This window comes from Periophthalmus magnuspinnatus, chromosome 22, assembly GCF_009829125.3.
Source record: "Periophthalmus magnuspinnatus isolate fPerMag1 chromosome 22, fPerMag1.2.pri, whole genome shotgun sequence".
In the NCBI taxonomy this organism is placed as follows: domain Eukaryota; kingdom Metazoa; phylum Chordata; class Actinopteri; order Gobiiformes; family Gobiidae; genus Periophthalmus; species Periophthalmus magnuspinnatus.
In genome coordinates this window covers 14,160,788-14,178,592 of record NC_047147.1, presented here as the reverse complement: position 1 = coordinate 14,178,592, position 17,805 = coordinate 14,160,788, and the positions used below count along the sequence as shown (strand labels likewise).

General features: G+C 39.9%; 2 protein-coding genes across 2 annotated transcripts; one reads left to right on the top strand and one right to left on the bottom strand.

The window, feature by feature from the left end:
* Positions 1–263: 263 nt before the first annotated feature.
* Positions 264–13,057, bottom strand: plcb2 (phospholipase C, beta 2). Its single transcript, XM_055231359.1, has 32 exons — positions 12,881–13,057; positions 12,676–12,753; positions 12,410–12,478; positions 11,675–11,815; positions 11,205–11,284; positions 11,085–11,138; positions 10,928–11,003; positions 10,744–10,844; positions 10,510–10,670; positions 10,286–10,432; positions 10,050–10,207; positions 9,497–9,579; positions 9,291–9,375; positions 8,519–8,690; positions 8,386–8,453; positions 8,214–8,310; positions 8,026–8,110; positions 7,802–7,926; positions 7,354–7,505; positions 6,894–7,058; positions 6,715–6,814; positions 6,489–6,593; positions 6,280–6,344; positions 6,073–6,163; positions 5,055–5,453; positions 4,803–4,986; positions 4,487–4,625; positions 4,088–4,152; positions 3,622–3,666; positions 3,470–3,521; positions 2,556–2,639; positions 264–981 (listed from the first exon to the last, which is right to left on the bottom strand). The coding sequence occupies exons 1-32, from the start codon at positions 12,962–12,964 to the stop codon at positions 814–816; spliced, it is 3,678 nt and encodes a 1,225-aa protein (XP_055087334.1). The 5' UTR covers positions 12,965–13,057; the 3' UTR covers positions 264–813.
* A 1,635-nt stretch (positions 13,058–14,692) lies between these two features.
* On the top strand, positions 14,693–16,417 carry LOC117390736 (putative transmembrane protein INAFM2). The gene has a single exon (XM_033988538.2). The coding sequence runs from the start codon at positions 15,136–15,138 to the stop codon at positions 15,739–15,741; it is 606 nt and encodes a 201-aa protein (XP_033844429.1). The 5' UTR covers positions 14,693–15,135; the 3' UTR covers positions 15,742–16,417.
* The last annotated feature ends 1,388 nt before the right edge of the window (positions 16,418–17,805 follow it).

Here is a 17,805-nt window from a genome sequence, read left to right as displayed (position 1 = left end):
TCACTGTTGTGAATGTACAATTAGGTCCCTGGGCTTTTTGAGTGTCTTCAGGCAAATAATTGCTTTTCTTTCTCTGCCATGTTCTGCTATTGTTACTATGTTTGGGAAAAGCTCTTGATTCATTCAAGACATGACCACAGTTTGAGGGAAAAACACTTAATTAGGTGGTATTATGAGGCATTTGTGTCAGAACGTATTTTCATTCTCTAATCATAATGAACACAGAGTTCCAGTTTCCAGAGCATGGAGTTTCCAGAAAAAAAAAGTTTACACACAATTGAAGTTTATTTTTGACATTTTTTATGATTAAGGCATATTGATTTGGTGGTTCCTTGCCTGTTCACTCTCTAATAACCTTTATTAAATAAATAATAACTACTGGTACATTCTCTTCATTGCAAAACACACTATAGTCATTATTCATATTCCTCACATTTAACAGTCTGGAATTGTTGATTGTTGCTTCTGGTTATTTGGTGTAATAAATCACACAAATATATAGAGTACACAAAAATTATGTCAAATTATTGTCTAGATTCCCTAGACTAGATGATGGCATTCATTGTAAAAGTGAACTGGTGAACAACACAGTAGTATTCTAATTAAATGGAAACACAATGGGCCCTTCATTTGTAATACATTAGAATAGGCAATTTGAATACAATTACCAAATGTGTTACAAAGTTTGTTTTGTTTAACAATGATACTCTGCTTATAAAACAGTCATCTTGAGTTTTACATAAGAGGGCAAAAGAGGCATTAAAAGAATTACAGTTGGTAAAATATAATTAAACTGAGAGACTAATCAACCGACTAACCAAGAAAAACATCTCCATAGACACCAGCCCCATCCACTTTCGTGGCATTTTGGTCCACGAGCTCTGGAAAGTGAGCACCCACACACACATTAACAGCCTCGGACACATCTGCAGACAGTGACTGCATCTTCTGCTGCTGCTCCTTTAGGGCCTCTTGATTGAGCTGTAGAGGAAAAGGTCAAAGGGTAAACATGGCCCAGAGTGTCTACCTGCTTTCTTTCATGCAAACAAAAATCTCCATCGAGGGAGGACACAGAATTCAACATATATTATTTTGACAAAATTCACACATTTATCTTGTCAACGCCATGGCCGTGAACCAATAGTATGCCATAGATTTTGACCATGAACCAATCAGCACACAGCAGCGTACAGCTATTCACTTAACACAAACAGACGGCGGCTGGGGATCAGCCTCATATAAGAATAATGTAAGTGTTGAATATGGTGAACATTTGCACACAATAAAGCCATAATCTTTCAACGTAATGTCACCATGCTACTGTATGTTCATAGATTAGTTTAAAATTTCTTTAAATGATGCTACTGTGCAAAAAAAAAAAAAAAAAAAAAAATGCGAGAAATACGAGTGGCAACAAATACATTTTGATTCCCTGGTCAATGTAGATCATGCCTGCAGAAAACAGGGTCTTCCCTCAGTGGTGATGTATCAATTGCACAAAAAAGGCTGTTGGCCCACTGCTTAATAGGGGGCTGAAAGGACACTATGACACAACAGGATTTACATTGGCAATCTTTTGAGAATAAATTTCAGCACAGCTAAATGAGAACACTGATGACCTCACTTGACCTTTTGATTAACTGGAAGTGCTTGAATAGGCAGTGTGGCTTACATCTTGTGTGTTGTCTTTTGTTTCCTATTTTTCCTTTTACCACCATCCATCTGGCATTCACACCTCAGCATTTCTACTATCTAACACATCTTATTCTAATTTTTTCAAGTGTCAGAGTTATTGGAAACAAGGCATTGTCACCAAACGTGCTTTGACATCACTTACAGCTGTGGCGCGCGTCTTGTACTTTCTCAGTTCACTTATGAATGCTTATAGTGAATGTGTCACACTGCAGTCTGCACTCGGTGAATCACAGATGGCCACAGTGGCAAATAGGAAATATTCTGGCACAGTTTGTCTTATTGAAGAAGCTGTTTGCTTATGGTTTGTATGCCAGAAATTTGCCCACAATCTCACATAATGGTGTTGAGTTGTTTTTTAGTAGATGTAGGTGTTTTTAGATGTATCAGTGACTCAGTTGCACAATATTACACCACCAGTTCAACAGCTTATTTCTGAATTGTCAGCAATGGACTAGAGAATAAATGATCAGTTTTGGTGCAAGCCTGGACTATATATGAGTCGGGTACATTACATTGTGGGGATTTTTGTGATTCACTGGGTAAGGCATTTATCCCTGAACTTAAACATGACCAGAGGGGTTGAACACAATATTGTATAATAGAGCCAGTGTTTTAGAGGTCTGTTGACTTATACTCAACATCTTGGATTGAGAGAAATGTAATGTCAGCTCGCTGCATTGGCTTTACATGTGATAGTTATGACAATAAGCACTTTGTACTGTTATATTTTGACTCGCTTTGATTTCGTCATAGTGACGCAATGACATAAAGGCCATTGCAGATGCCTAGATGGAGTGAATACAAGTAATCTTTTATGCACTCTTTTTTATGCACTCTTTATGTTGCTATTGAATTAGTACCTGGTTGGTCAGGGTTTTGATCTCCTCCAGTGTAGCCTCCTGTTTCTTCATCAGTGACTCCTGTTGAAGATTCCCATCTGGGGCCTATGACAATGGTTTAATACAACATAATCGATTAGAGGTTTAGGTTTAGGGAGTTGGACTGTGTCTCTGCTGTATCAAGTGTGAGATAAAGGCTGTTTGCAAGTCTATAAGTGGTTTGTGGGCTTATGTTTCCCCCTGTGAGGAAATGTGTGCATATCTGGAGAGGAAAGCACCCAAGAGAGGCAACCAAAGGAAGGCAATCAATACTGTTAAGAGCCAACAGGTTGGGCCTGTCCAGTTCAGTTACACAGCCATCAGTGCAGAAGATCATTCAATACAGAGGCTGGGCTGATTAAACAAGTGATTGTGTTATAAATACTGGCTACAATTAATGGTCAGGAGCTGATTAAGTGGATCAAAATGAGCTGCAATGTGACCCTAATGCAAGTGAGGAGCAGGCAATTGGCGGAGCTCAGTCAAAGTCGATGGCGGAGGATCAGGGACTGGGTTTTTAACCCTGATACAAGAGGCTGAATGTTGATCAGCCAACATGAGTCATTGTGCACACATGGATTAGGCAGGCCTCTGTAAACAGCTTCTGAGTAATGGGCAAACCCGGCCTATGGTCAGGCCTGTTGCACTCTGGGTAAAGTGTACATGTTTATGTTGTGTGGGCGCATAGCCGAAGCAGAGTGTTAATGTGTGCACATGTATCAAAGACATGTACGGCTACATGCCTCAGGTGCTCTTTCTCTCTGTACTGTTTTGTCAGACTCTTTGTAACCATAGTTACACAGAGCAGCGGATGAGTGAGTGGTGACTTTAACAAAGAATAAGCAGCTCAAGCAGAATAAGCAATGACTCAAGTCAGATCACTGGTTTATACTCACATCAGATGGACCATTTTCATCCAGAGCATCTGTGCTCATTGACTTTTTCAACCTGAGAAGGTATTGTTACATCAATTAAATTCAGTAATGAATAAAATAGAAATAAAACTGCCCAATATCTTGGAGACATGGAGAACACAAGCTCAACTTACTTGGAGTTTGCTTTGCATTGAGCTTTCTTCTTCTCTTTGGCTTCACTGTACAACAAAAGAATAAGAATAGTTACTTATGCAGTGAAAATGAAAATAATGTAAATTACCTTAATATATACTTGCTCTGCCTTCTATTTTTTTTTATTAACAAAATGAATGTGACTGTTTATTTGTGGACTGGGGGGCTGATCACTGCACTCTTTTGTCCCCATAGACAGCTGCTCAAACACCTGTGGGATAAGGCTTGTCCCCAGATAACCATCGTCCAGGCCAGACGTGGGACAACAAACACTGAGACACTGCAGCCCGAGTTGACTCATTCGTCATTTGAGGTATTCTCTGTCTAAAATGTCAGTTACTTCATCAGCCTCACAGCACCCCCACACCAACATAAGAGAGCAAAGACAACCGCAGCTCAGTGGGCCTGCCCTGGTGTGTCCTGTATGTGTTATGGGTGTAATCGCACCTGTCCAGGGCCTTCAGTTCACTGGTGTGTTTTTCGGATGCAATCTCCATCAGTTTGGTCAATCTCTGTTCAGTGAAAATAAAAAAATCTGGGTTTTTTATTTGGAAATGATTCTTAACATTACTATACTTATAGGGTCTGTTCACACTTGTCCTGGTGTGGTCCTGATGTTGGTTTGGTTCTGTTCTAGTCCAGGTTAAATTCTGGGTTTAGTCCCAGTTCAGTCCTAATTCTGTTGTGGTTGTGTGGATGCAACCTTAAAACTAAAACCATTTTGTCTGAACTGTTGCTTTACAAAATGCTATAAGCTAAATAATAATTTAACTTAAATAGTAGTGGTAGTAGTGGTGATAGTTAGTAGTTAGTAGTTAGCAGTTAGTAGTTAGTAGTGGCACAAACCTCTGTAGCAAACTGCTCTTTTTTCTTTTTGATCTGGTCATACTGACTAGTCCACAGACTCTGCAACTCATTAGTCATCTTATCCTTCTGCTCTTGCACACGTTCAGTCGTCCCATTCGAGTCTCCACCTGCTCCTGCCCTGAAAACACAAAACTACTATTAGCAAAAGAAATTGATTCACTGAAGCCTCTAAAATCCTGTGTTAGTGTTTACTTTTTTCACCTGGACATTCCGAAGTAAGTGACAAAGCATGTGAACCAATTCTAAACTATTACTTGACTCTTGCTTTTTTAATGAAATAATAAAAAGCACTCACTCCTTTTTCTTTACAGAAGCCTTTTTCTTAATGGCCTTGAAAGTGTCAGAGTATTTTTGAATCAGGTCCTCTCCCTTTTTCTGTAGCTTCTTTTCAGTTTCTTTCAGCTCTTTCTCCTGGCGCTTGACGACCTTCAGATAGTTCTTGTGCTGTGTTAGTTCTTCAGTGGTCACAGTTTTAATATCTGCAGCAACAAAACAAAATATGGTTTGACTTGCTCCTTCAACAATGAAAAGACATAGTGATTATTACCTTCAGTGCTGGTGACAGGCTCCTGAGATGATCCATTTGTTACAATGGGAGCACTCACAAGTTCCTCAGTGGTCTTTGCCTCGGGCTCCTCAGTCTTCTCTGCCACTGCCTCGGTAGCCTCCTCTTTTGGCTCTTTTGGAGACTCCTCTTTCTGTTCAGACTCTGGTGCAGGTGTTTCTTCAACCTCAGCTGGTGCACTTTCTGGGGCCGCCTCAGTGGGTTCTACCACAGGCTCCTCTGCAGGTTCTTCTGGGGCTGGTTCTTTGGCTGCTTCTGGGGTCTCTTCTTTGGGAGGTTCTTCTGCTGGAGGAGAGTCCTCAGCTACAGGCTGAGGATCCCCTTCAGTATTTCTGGTTTCAGCACTTGGGTCTGCAGCTGCTGGTGTCTCTTCTGCTTTTTCTAAATGAGGTGTGAAGAAAGTTAATTACCTGCATACACATTTTAGATATTTTTTATACAAAAAAAAAAAACAGGATGCATCAGTTTCACCTTCTGCTTGCTCTGTGTTCAAGTGAGATTCAAGTCTATCTACTTGAATCCATACCATCATGGTATGGTATCAAGAATGATTTGCTATGAGTGGTGTCATTGGCCTATGGGTTTATTTTATTTTTTTGGAATTAAATAAGAGGACCTTTTAAAACAAAACGTTTAATATGCTAGCTGTTACATTTGAATTAACCTGGTACTGACTATTATATGATAGCATTTAAAGTGAAGATGATGTTCTAATAATAATAATATAATAATTCTAATCATAGAAATAAAAATCAAGCTAAATATGAAATATTTTCTATATTGTGTAATATAATAATAAGTAATATAATTTTCCCTAACAATAATGAAATGCGCCTGTATGGTTTAATAGCCCTTGCTTGTTTTCATTTCTAACCCAAGGCCAGAGTACAGATAAATACTTAAATTTTGTGTTGTGCAAAACGTTTTTGAATATCTCTCATAGATAAAGCATAAGCACAAAAAGTTTGATGTGCCATATATATATAATGTAATTGTTTACCTGCTGGAGGGGCTTCGATTGCCTTGGCACTGGGAGTGGGTACAGGTGCCGCAAGGGGCATTTCATAAGGGGAGACGTAGTCAGCAGATGACTGTGTGGGCACAAAAAGGACAGGACATTTTAAAAGCTTGCTCATCTTCCTGGAGGCTAATATGTCTCATTAAGGATTAGGAAAGACTGGGCTCATTTGAAAAGACTATTTGTTACCTCCTTTGGTGTCTTAGTGGTTTTCTCTGTGCCTTTTGTTGGGTTAAATAAGGCATCTGTAAAGTCTAGGACAGAATGAAAGAAAGATTTTAATAATATACAAATAGCCTTTTTGTGCCAAGAGCTAAATATACATGTCCTTATGCTGTATAAATCAGAGCTAGGTTGCACCATGATGAGATTTATAAAATGATGAACTAATGATGAACCTGCAAAAGCAGCAGGGATGTAGTCCTTGACCTCGATGTACACAAAGAGAGCAGGCAGAGTGAGGGGCATGTTGCTTTCACTGCGGAGGCAGATGTGATGGAAGCCTGCAAGGTACAAAATCCCCTGTGGATTAGAGACTTACCTGATCCTCAACACATGTTCCAGGTCTCAGGCTCTTTAACTATGTTAATGAGATGTGCTCCAAGTGTATTGATCAACACTGACCTGATTGTATGGCGTCAAGAGGAATTATTCTGTGTCCCAAGAATTTACCATTCTCCTCATGAACCACAATTCTCAGAGATGCCAATTCTGGGAGTAAGATCTGTCAAGAACAATAACAAGGTAATGACATTAGAGGCTTGTTACCATTTTAATATAGCCATATTTTGCTGGTCAAGCACCTTTTCAAAAACAAAGGGCTCTTCATTCCACACTGGGTTTATGGCATTGGCTGTGGTGGTCCATTTGGTGCGGTATTTTTTCTTGGGATCATTTGGCAGGCCTATCACCTCCACTTCCACTCCAGTTTTCACATTCTTGTCTGATAGAAACTGTCCTGAGTAAATCTATGAGGAAGACAGAAATATATTGTGATACGCACATAACCTACTTCTTTGTATTGGTCAAAACTGTGTCCAATTGGATTGAACCACTCTCGGGGGATAAAAATAGCACAGTTTTTCAAGCATAGAGAAATACCTAGAACCAGGTATTACTAACTGCAGGAGGCCTCTGTGGACAGCCAAGGAACACATACATACACAGCACATTTAGACTGGGCACTCAATTTCTTTCCATTGACAAGTAAATAAAAATGAATCGTAATATTTTTATTTATAAGATACCAAATGCTGAACTCGCCTTGATTGTCAGTGTGCTTGCCACAACTGTGTCAATTCTGTCACAAAAAGGGTCAAACTTCTTGTCACTGCGGCGCATCACATCATGTTTGAGAAGGTACCCAGTCCTGCCGTTGTACTCAAACAGAGCCATGTTGAGTTGCATGGGGAAATCTAAAAATAGACATAGTACCATTAAATATCCTTATCACAAAGAGCAGAGGAGGTTTAGGATGCAAAGCACATCCCAGGTCTGCATCCTCTAAGAGGTGCAACACTGACCCACTGTGGAGACAAACAGAAACTCACTTTCACAACTCGCCACAAAATAAAAGACTGAACATTCACCAGTACTTTCAAATATAATTTAAAGATGTTTTTAATTTATATACATTTTCACAAAATGTCTTTTACCAAATTCACTATATCACTTTTAGTTATATAGTTTTGTTTTGTTTTTTCCTCTTTACCCATTGTCTGGTAGTTGAGCGCCACCAACTGGCAGCCTGCGGTCCAGAAAGGTTGTGGATTGTAATTGGATGAGTCCATTCGTGTTCCTTTGGGGTAGATTCGACTCATCTGTCTCTTGTTATACCTAAGCAATGCAGTTAAAGAAAATGCTGCATCATTGTTGACATTTTAAAGCAGAAACAAGCTGCTATATTTGGATTTATATTTGTATCTCAAAGGATACTCGACCCATTCAACTGCACTTTTGGCAATCATTGCCTCCCCTTTGGTCTCCACAAAAGAAGAGATGACGTAACTCCTATTTTTCTCTGTAAAGGTGGGACAAGTTAAATAACAATCACACCTAGTTGGTATGACGTAAAACGATTTCATTCTCTTAATATATGTTTTACAAACAAGTCATAACCATACTTTTAGCATGTTCAAAGGAGACAAATTTGTTTGGCTGGATGTAATTGACTATTGAAGACATAGCCTCGTATGCTGTCACTTCCTGTCCAGCTGTGCCCTGTAGGAATGTGACAAGAGGACAGCTCAGTTCTGCACTCATAAACATGTCAGAGCAGATTATTTCAGAATATACCTCATCTGATGTCTTCATTTTCTCCTCATCCTGCTCCTCTGTCTCTTCTTGCTCCTCAGGATCCTCCTCTGAATAAAACAGATATGTCAGACATAACTCACTACAATAGAGTACCCGTTGGACTGTGGGGTACCTGGGTTTTCTGAAGCAGGTGGGGGGTTGGCGGGGTCTGTGGTAGCAATGGTTGCATCAGTAGCTGGTTTCTTGGCCTGTTCTTTGGGCTTGTCATGGCTGCCCTTTTTATTCTTGATCAAGATTTTGCCCATGAGCTCTGATGGACTTGGGATTTGCAGGCCTGGCTTCAACTGCAATACAGTTTTAAAAATATGTAAATAATGTTGGTAATTACCTGTTGTTTTCTAGCCTCTAATCATTCAATCTCAATTTACTTTATTTATCTCACATGATATATTAGTAGGCCAGAATCTTTTTACACACTTTGCATAGAAGTTTGTCTCTCAAATATAGCTATAATAAATGTCCCATACAAAGACATTACTCTACTCCTCTGTTCTCTGTTGGCATATTAAATGATGATGAATAAAATTTTGTCTTGACAGGCCTAATCCTGGCTGCGTCGCTGATGTTGTTTGGGACAGAGACAGAGTGAGCAACATCCTCCCCTCCCCCTGGACACACACACAGCTGCGAGAAGGTAAGATGGACAGACTGTTGATATAAATTATTTGGATTGGCTACAGAAGGCAAGGAGGGACATAGCTCTCAATGATATGACAAACTACAAACTTAGCATAGTCTACATAGCTGTCATGCTGATGCAGTTATACACAGCTAATAATAATACTAGATTGATCTGAAATAGGGCTGTGTTTAACAAAAGCCTGGTATGAGCGATTTCTCTACTATTGTGACTACTATAGTGGGCTTTGCTGCAGTGCACTGACAGGGTATTTGTCCAGGGGCTCTGTTAGCAGGGCATCTCCAAATATGGTTTTGCAGTAGTTGGCCATTTTCTCTTGCTGTTTGACCCTGCAACAAAAGACACAGCACTTTCAGAGCAAAGGTAAAATTAACCAGCTCATACATCCTAAAGGAAATTGCTCTGCCATTAAATAACATCACTACTCAGTGTATTTAAGTATCCTCTTACGAGTCGACGTGGTTTTCAAATGAGAGAATAACAGGATACTGTGAAGTCTTGAAGGCACTTTCATTTATAGCTTCAATCACATCCTGGAAAAAAAGAAATTACTTTGAGGTCAATTCAGATTCCCAGAAGATATAAGAAAACATAAAACAAAAACTGTGATTATAGTTTATGGTGACACATGATACATAGACTGACTACAAAGCTCATCCTCACTGAATCACCTATAGACCTGACGGTAAGCATAGGGGAATTGCCTTAGGGACTGCTCAGACCTTAAATGGAAGTGCAACGTGAGAGGGTGAGAGAGGAGGTGTCTGTCTGCCTCTTGCGCTCTGGTATTGTGAAGTTTTGTAGCTTTAAATCTTTGTATTTACAAGATTTCTCTAATATGAAGCTCATCTAGATAGAGGTAATATTAAGATGTTTCGGTTTGTAAGCACACTGGGGTTTATAAGAACCTGTCACTTTGACACAGTACATAGCCTTTTCGCAGGAAATGTGTGTTCTGCCAATGACTAGCATTTACAGCATGAAAAAAGTGTAACAAAATGACCTTAAAGAGGATCTCAGTCGTCATAGTGAAACCGTGTGTGATGATGGGCTCTTCATCTGGGGGTTTGCCTTTCCAGCAGTCCAGCTCCAGACAGCGGCAGCCGGACAGAAGGCACTGGCGGTACATCTCAGGAGAGGACAGGCCTGAGAACTGACCCGCTGTGTGAAACCAAGAATAATAAAACATTAAACATCATCCTGAAGGTACTCAAAAAGTCCCCATTTTCCATTTGTAACCTGTCAGGTAAGTGTTGTGGGAGGACTTGATGAAATAGTGCGGTATAGGCTGAGTCATGTCGTGGGATTTGGCCAGTCTGTCCTGCACTACGACTGAAGTCTCAGACCCCATTAGGTAAAAGAGAAATCCCTCTGGAGAAATCAGACCTTCTCAAAAGACACATGATGTTAGTCTTTGTTGTGGTTCAATATGAATTGTACTATTGTGCTGTACAGTTTAGGACCTCTGTTTGCGTTGCTGGAGACAGGTTCATATTTGTCAATCAAAGCTTTGATCTGGTCCTGTCGTAAACGAGGAAACAACTCCTCATTGAGCCGAGAGTCTCTTTGCTTTTCGTTGAGGAATTTGGTGAAGTTCTCCTTGGTCATGGTGGGCTTGTTAGAGCTAAAGGGACAGCAATGACACTATGTTAATATGCTTATTGATCACATGTCTTTCCAATTGAACACAGACTTACTAAGATGTAAAGATCTCATAGATATCAGGCCTTGGGCAAAGGTGAGTTATAAATGTCCTGAAGGCCGCCTCGGTGAATGCATCAGACTTTATGCTATCATACTACAACATAAAGCATACTTGAGTTAATCTCAGTATTCTGATTTTTAAACATAGTGGTATGGTAAAGAGAAAAAATGTCAGACCTTTCCTTTAGGGAGGTGTGCTGCTGCCAAGGCACCCTCCACCCTTTTCTTATCAGCTGGGAACATCTTGTAGATGCTGATTAAACATAGAAGGAGCACATACTCCATGTAAATCATGCACTGGACAGCAGCTCATACTACCCAGAGTGGTACTCACCGTTTCACTGGGATCTTGCCGTCTTTGTTGGTTTGGAGCGAAAGGCACACGTATCTGAAATTGAAATGACATAATATAACATTGGACTGCATGTTAACATTTAGGATCCTTGTCACTTACATTTTGTCCAAGAAGACTTGTCGGCATGAGTTGTTTCTTGCAGCATTGTAGGCAATTGCAAGTATGTCACTTGCCCAGTTCTCAAAAATGCAAAGGGTGATGAGACATATTAGGGACAGTCTAATAATATGTTAATTTTATAAAAGCTTTTGACAGTGATAATCACCACTAAATGGGCACTAACACTGCATTAATTCTAGAGAAATTGGGTTAATGGCTATTGGTTTAGAACAGAGCTCAAATGAGTTTTCATTGCCGATGATTGAATCAGGATACTGCAGTCATAAAGTCTGATAAGGTCTAAAAGCCAGAGAGAAGCTGACTAATGACGGGAAGTGAAGCCACACTGTGTAATGGCTGGTGGCAGTGGTTGTTTTTGCATCAAAAAGTATCAAGAGGCAGGAGTGAGAGCAGAAGAGGGAACAGTGTCTTCAAATCACACAGACTGAACTGTTTTTTTTTTTTTTTACCTGCACCACTTTCTCTTTGGAGGCAAAGAAGTTGTGATAAGTGAGATTGACGGTGTCCATCCCTGAGACTATGGTTAGAGTTTTAGCCAGATGGTTGCTGTCTGGAAAATCCATGTTGAAGACATTACGCACTTTTGGGTGCTGTGGGTACAGAAGAATAAAGAATAATAGTGTATTCATTTGATGTTTCTGACTTACAAACATGTATTCAACTATTACCTTGTGAATCATATCATTTAGAATACATGACTGAGAGAACACTTGCAAATGTTGAAAGGACTATGCAAAGATATGCACATTTACAATGAGCAGCACTCACATTATATAACACATAGCATGTTAACATTGCCACGATTTGTTTGTACATTTTCTGTCCTTTGGGACAACAAATCATCACACTCTCTCCCCCAAACCCCTCTGAGCTTTGAGAGAACATTTGAGAACGTGCTTGTTTTAAAGCTGGGATCAAATGGTGTATATGTGGACTCTGCATGGAGGCCACAAGCAGAAGAACCACCACTGAGAGCTCTGTGCACAGGCCTGACTCAGATGACGACTTTGAGTTGTGTTCATTTGTTTGTCTGCAGTGTGTGCAGGGGGTGTACTTTGACAGTTTTGCATTGCAAATGCACATTCTACTGGGAAATGAAGGAAATTGATTCTGAGTTTGCCTAAACACACAGATTTTTAATCCTGTCTTCTCTCTTACATATAATATAATCCAGTATACTTTACCTTAGGAAGTTTAGCATATTTTCCAACTCTGGTATCCCTGATTGTAGCCACATCCAGCAATGTGGTCTCCTACAAGTAAGAAGTAAATCACTATTTGAACTGAACTTTGTTTTTTGTAGAATGTAGAAAATCACTCCTATTATTTAAATTTATAGTTTTAATTGTACAGTCATAATAATTAAGTGCATTTAAAGTACATGTACATAAAGTACTATGACACTTAAACACAGCCTTAGTTATTTCTGAAATCTGTCTGATATGATTACCTTGCTTTGGTTGATCCAGTAAATGTAAAATCCCTTTGAATCCATCTTCATAGTGACTGGACTGGTCTTGGTGGAATCCTTTGATTTAAATTTATTTGTTTAAGTTAAGTTGACATTCTCTGATGTAAGCAATATTATTTGTCACTGCAACATTACTTATCCAGTAGTTGTATAGTTTGTATCATATACTGAATCCTTCACTCACCTCTGACCACTTTGTGAACCTTTCTCCTTTGACGAGGTAGTCCTTCACCTCCGGTGGATCCAGAAAATATCTTTTCTTATTCATTTTGCCTATCCGAGTTCTATTTCTGCTATTTGTAAAAAATAATGATTTACTTTAAACCATGATTGTATCTACCACCTTAACTACCCAAGTGCCTGCATTCAAAGACATCATCAAACAAAGTTCTCAGGACGCACCCAGACAAATATGCCTTGCAAATGAATCTCACAAAGTATGTCACGTGACCACAGGAAAATGTTCACATCTAGAAAGGCATGGGTCAAACAATTACCCCAGGGCAGCTATGGCTACCTTTTGTAGCTTACCGTCACTGAATATGGACTGAATGAGTAACAAAATGTTTGGGTTTGAAAAGCACAATATTTCCAAGGCATTACTATGTATTATTATTATGAAGTATAGTTCAATGATAAAATATCACTGAACTATCATGAACTACATCATATCTACATCATATCATATAATATGATGTTTTTATATTTACATGCATTCTCACAAGCTATTTTACTTAGGGCTATAAACAAATAATTTATTTGTTTGTTTCAATCTTTATTTTTGGCTGTCTGTTTCCATGACAAATGGTATCTACAAACACAGGCAGGTACCTGGGCTTTCATGGGACAGCTTACAGTGTGCAATTGGGCATCACCTTCGTCCTAATTTTGTGATACAGTCATTAGTCTTAATTTGCCTAAACCCATCAGAGGCATTTCTTTGATGCTGTGTTTCATTAAGCCACTACTGACTGCAACAACTACATTTGGATATTATTTAAATATGGCCTCAAAACTGACTGGCTGCTGGTATATTCACTCACCACAATGCAGACTATATTAGTTCATATTGTTAACATAGTCACCCTTTATGGTTGGTCATGGTTTTCCAGCCTGTCTTTTGTGAATAAGATTTGATAAACTTAATAAACTTAATCCCTAAAGGGAAATTTATGAGCTGCAGTGCTACACAAATCTGCATTTAGGTCATTTAAGACTGGGTCATTTAACACTCGTTCATGCATCACATAAACATCCAGGTTCATAGTGTGCCCAAATTGAAATATTTTTGAAAAACAAATACTTACGTAAAAATATTAAAGTACCCATTTAAATTTACTTAAAGAGTAAAAAGTAGTAAAAAGTTCTCACAGATTTTGAGGTCTATAATAAATCTTCAAATGCAGTGATTTTTGATACAGATTTGTGCTTGTAAATTTTGTAACATTTTGTTTGCTCATATTATGAAGTTGATTTGAAAAAAAACCCCAAAAAACCCCCAAAACCTCTTAATCTTTCCTCCAAGTCTCAAACAGCAAAAAAAAAAAAAAAAAAAAATTAGTTTTCAGTCCTGTTCCAAAATGTGGAGTAGTAAGTACAGATACCTGCTCTCAAATGCAGTGAAGTAAAAGTACAAAAAACATCCAGTTTAAAATGTACTTAAGTAAAGTACAGATAAAAATTGTACTTAAATATACTTAATGCTTTACTACTGTTACGTTCCACCACTGAATATAACAATGCATGTCACATATTTAAATATAATATACATACATATTTAAGTATAACAATAAAGTAAATTCTATATAAAATAATCTCATAAAATAAAGTTGGTTGAGTTTAGTGCAAACTTAAACGTAAAGTCCCAGTGGCACACACGCACGTGTGAGTGGCGCGCTCTCTGCAGTGATTTGTGTTTTGGTGGGAGTTTGTTGTGGGTCTGCTGCAGCTGCTGCTGCTTTAAGAGCCACCGCCCGCCCCCTCTCCAGTATTTTTAGCTGAGCCAGCCGCTTCATTTAGTGGGTAAGACAGACAGTTGTGGACCGTGTGATCTCACTGAATTTCGTTAATAAATGACATCAAATCACAGAGTGCAGATGCGTCTCGGGCCTACTCAGTCAACTGGTCGTCGGAAATGTCTGTGGGGATAGACATTTGTCCTGCTGCTGTCGGATGCTGAGACTGGATGCTTGATGTCCATTATGAAACGCAATGGTGCACTGGCTGCTGCTGAACGCGAGGCGCAGTGCAATAGGATCAAATGAATGACAGCAGCGCGGTGTAGCTGCGAAACGGCGCTGCGCTGAGAGGACGTGTTCAAGGTGGTCCTGCATCTCTCTGCCGTGGCCCCCTGCTGCCTGTCTTCTCTTGGACTGTGGATAACAAGAAGGCTTCAAGACGGAGGGGGTGGTGGAGCATCGAGGGAAAAACAGGGGCAATATGAGAGAGAGGGACTTCATGCCCAACATGGAGAGGGGCAAACCTGCCACTTACACGGGGGACAAAAAGGCTAAGATGGCAGCTAAGACGAACAAGAAGTGGGTCAGATTAGCCACCGTTTTTGCTTATGTGCTCTCGGTGTCCTTAGCAGCCATTATCCTGGCCATTTACTACAGTCTGATCTGGAAACCAACCAGCGCGTCTTCTCCTGGGGGTAAGCCAGTGCCAGAGGAGGTCACCGCTAGCCCCAACATCACCACGAACCTGTCCACGAGCAGCAACGCATCCGAGTGGAACTCTACACAGTCAAGACTGTCCCTGAACCTAAGCAGACAGGACCCTGTCACGCGCGCGTTTCAGTGGGACGACAGAGCCGAGACAGCGGCGCAAACTGCGCACCCCCAGCAGGACGAAGAACTGTTTGCGTCCTCCCAGGGTCACACAACCACGGAGAATTTATACCCTAGCGGTACACATCCGGGAGTAAAAAGTTACCCTGACAGAGAAGGGACGTGGACGCTGGGTGAGGCAGAAGAGGACAATTCCGAACACACAAATACAGATTCTACGTCTGCTCCCCCAACATCAGCAACGAGAGGAGGCTGAGCAGGCCTCCTGCCCAGCACATCCTCCGCACACCGGACATGGAGCGTTAAGAGCGCCGCGGGTCGGATCACAGCTCTTCCTCTGGAGCTCCTTGTGGATGCTGGACTACACTCACTGTTACTAAGACAAGAGGAGACCTTCTATGAACACTGTTCCCTGACAGTTCCCTCGACACTATGCGTTTTGTTCCCAGGCCATCTGTATGCCTTAAAATGTTGGCTTTACCTCGGACACCTGAGGCCCTGCCTGTACACGGACATGTCATACCCTTATCCCACTTCCATACATTTGGCTTAGGCTACCCTAATACTGCATTGTTACATTTAACATAGGCTGTGTTACGTTTGGATCTGACCTGGATTCCCAATAGAAGACCCTGCATTATAAGTTATGCTCAGGTATGTGCATATAACCATGTAAATGTATTGTGCATTGAAACATGTACAGGGCTGGTGTACAAAATCTTGGCCTTGATGGACTTCTAGTGTAATTAGCAGGTTTTTATTAATGTACAGTAGGTACAATATATGACATGATACAAATAAACATCTTAGGATTTTTTTCATTTTTATGGTTTTATAACACTTCTCTGTAAACCATGCCCTACTGGAGACATTATCATGTATGTTAACAATATTATATTTATTTAGAGCCAGAACGAAGAATATATATTCAAATAAATGGAAGGTTTTTACCTCACACCTTACATGCCTTGTTTTCAAAATTGTCTTTGACCTACTTTGGGCTACTTCAAGCCCACATTTATTGATTATTTTAAAAATGGAAAGTTCAGGACAGATTCTGCCTAAAAATGCAAATTAGTGACAGCTGTTCAGTTTAGGTCAGTTAGTTTTTGTCTGGTCTGACACTGTCAATAGAAACATACATGTTGATGAGCCCGTGCTCTCTTATGAGGGATTTCATAGTCACATGTGGTGAACTTTGAAGTGAAAACAAGCCCATCCCTGTGTGCACTTTCACAGCAGTAGCAGCATATGAGGGAGGCGTATTGATTGGAGAGCTCTGTACTAGCATCGTACAAAACACAGAACATATTACACAATAGGGCCCCATGCTATTTTGATCCAGCACCCTCTTCTGAGTACACGGTTTAGCTTAAAAGGTTGCTTTCTTCTGCCGTTCACAAGCATCATTCAATGTGACACTGAACCAGTAATGGCCAGATTTTCTCTGTGATGTAAACTGTGTCACTATTTGTCAATGGGTGACAGATTTTCAGAAGACTTGCCAAGGTATGTACATCTTATGGCTTGAACAGGAAGTTCTATTCATCAGTGAAGACAGTGTGACCATATGCGGCACAAGGGAGGAATACACAAGTTAAGGCAAAGCTGTCAGTGCATGCTGCAGTAGCTCTTCCATGCAATGCAGGTAGATAGATTTGCAGTTTCCAGTGGCTCTCGTGGATGCGTGATATATGAAAGAACAATGGACAACCTATTGATGAGAGAGTTCATCACAAGTGACAGTTATGGCCTGGAGTCGGGACGTAGCCAGTGACCTTATGACTCCTTAAGCCAACCACCAAGATGCTCCATTACATGATCTAATACCAGATCCATCATGCCATACATAAAGGCACATAAAGTGGCTCTTCTAAAATTATATATTTTTGGCAGCTTGGATTGTTATGATATCACATTTTAATTTGCATCCGCCATCAGGTTTTTATGCAAGAGTTGACTGATGACAAGCAGAGGGTATTTCGACAGCTAGATAAACTTAAGGTCCCAAAACACTTATGTGAAACATCCTTATAAATTCTATTTAATATGTATCAGATATTCTCCCAGCGGTTTAATAGGGTGCAACAAAAGGTCAAAAGTAGTTGCTTGTAGTTTTTTCTAATTAAAGATATGGAATACTACAACATATAGTTTCCAAAAGCACGGATTGTATGATCCTAAATTAATTAATAATTCATTATTTATATTATTAAACATGTTTAAAATGTCTCTACATTAAAGTAAGTTTGTATGTATTTTTCTTTTAATTAGTTCATCTTACAAAAAGAAAAAACAGTTTATATGATAATAATGCATA

Coding starts and splice junctions, on each gene's coding strand:
- plcb2 (XM_055231359.1), bottom strand. CDS start 12,964: ATGAATAAGAAAAGATATTTTCTGGATCCACCGGAGGTGAAGGACTAC. Junction 9,580..10,049: donor CGACTGAGATCCTCTTTAAG/GTCATTTTGTTA, acceptor CTTTTTTTCCAG/GATGTGATTGAAGCTATAAA. Junction 9,376..9,496: donor TTTGAAAACCACGTCGACTC/GTAAGAGGATAC, acceptor CTTTTGTTGCAG/GGTCAAACAGCAAGAGAAAA.
- LOC117390736 (XM_033988538.2), top strand. CDS start 15,136: ATGAGAGAGAGGGACTTCATGCCCAACATGGAGAGGGGCAAACCTGCC.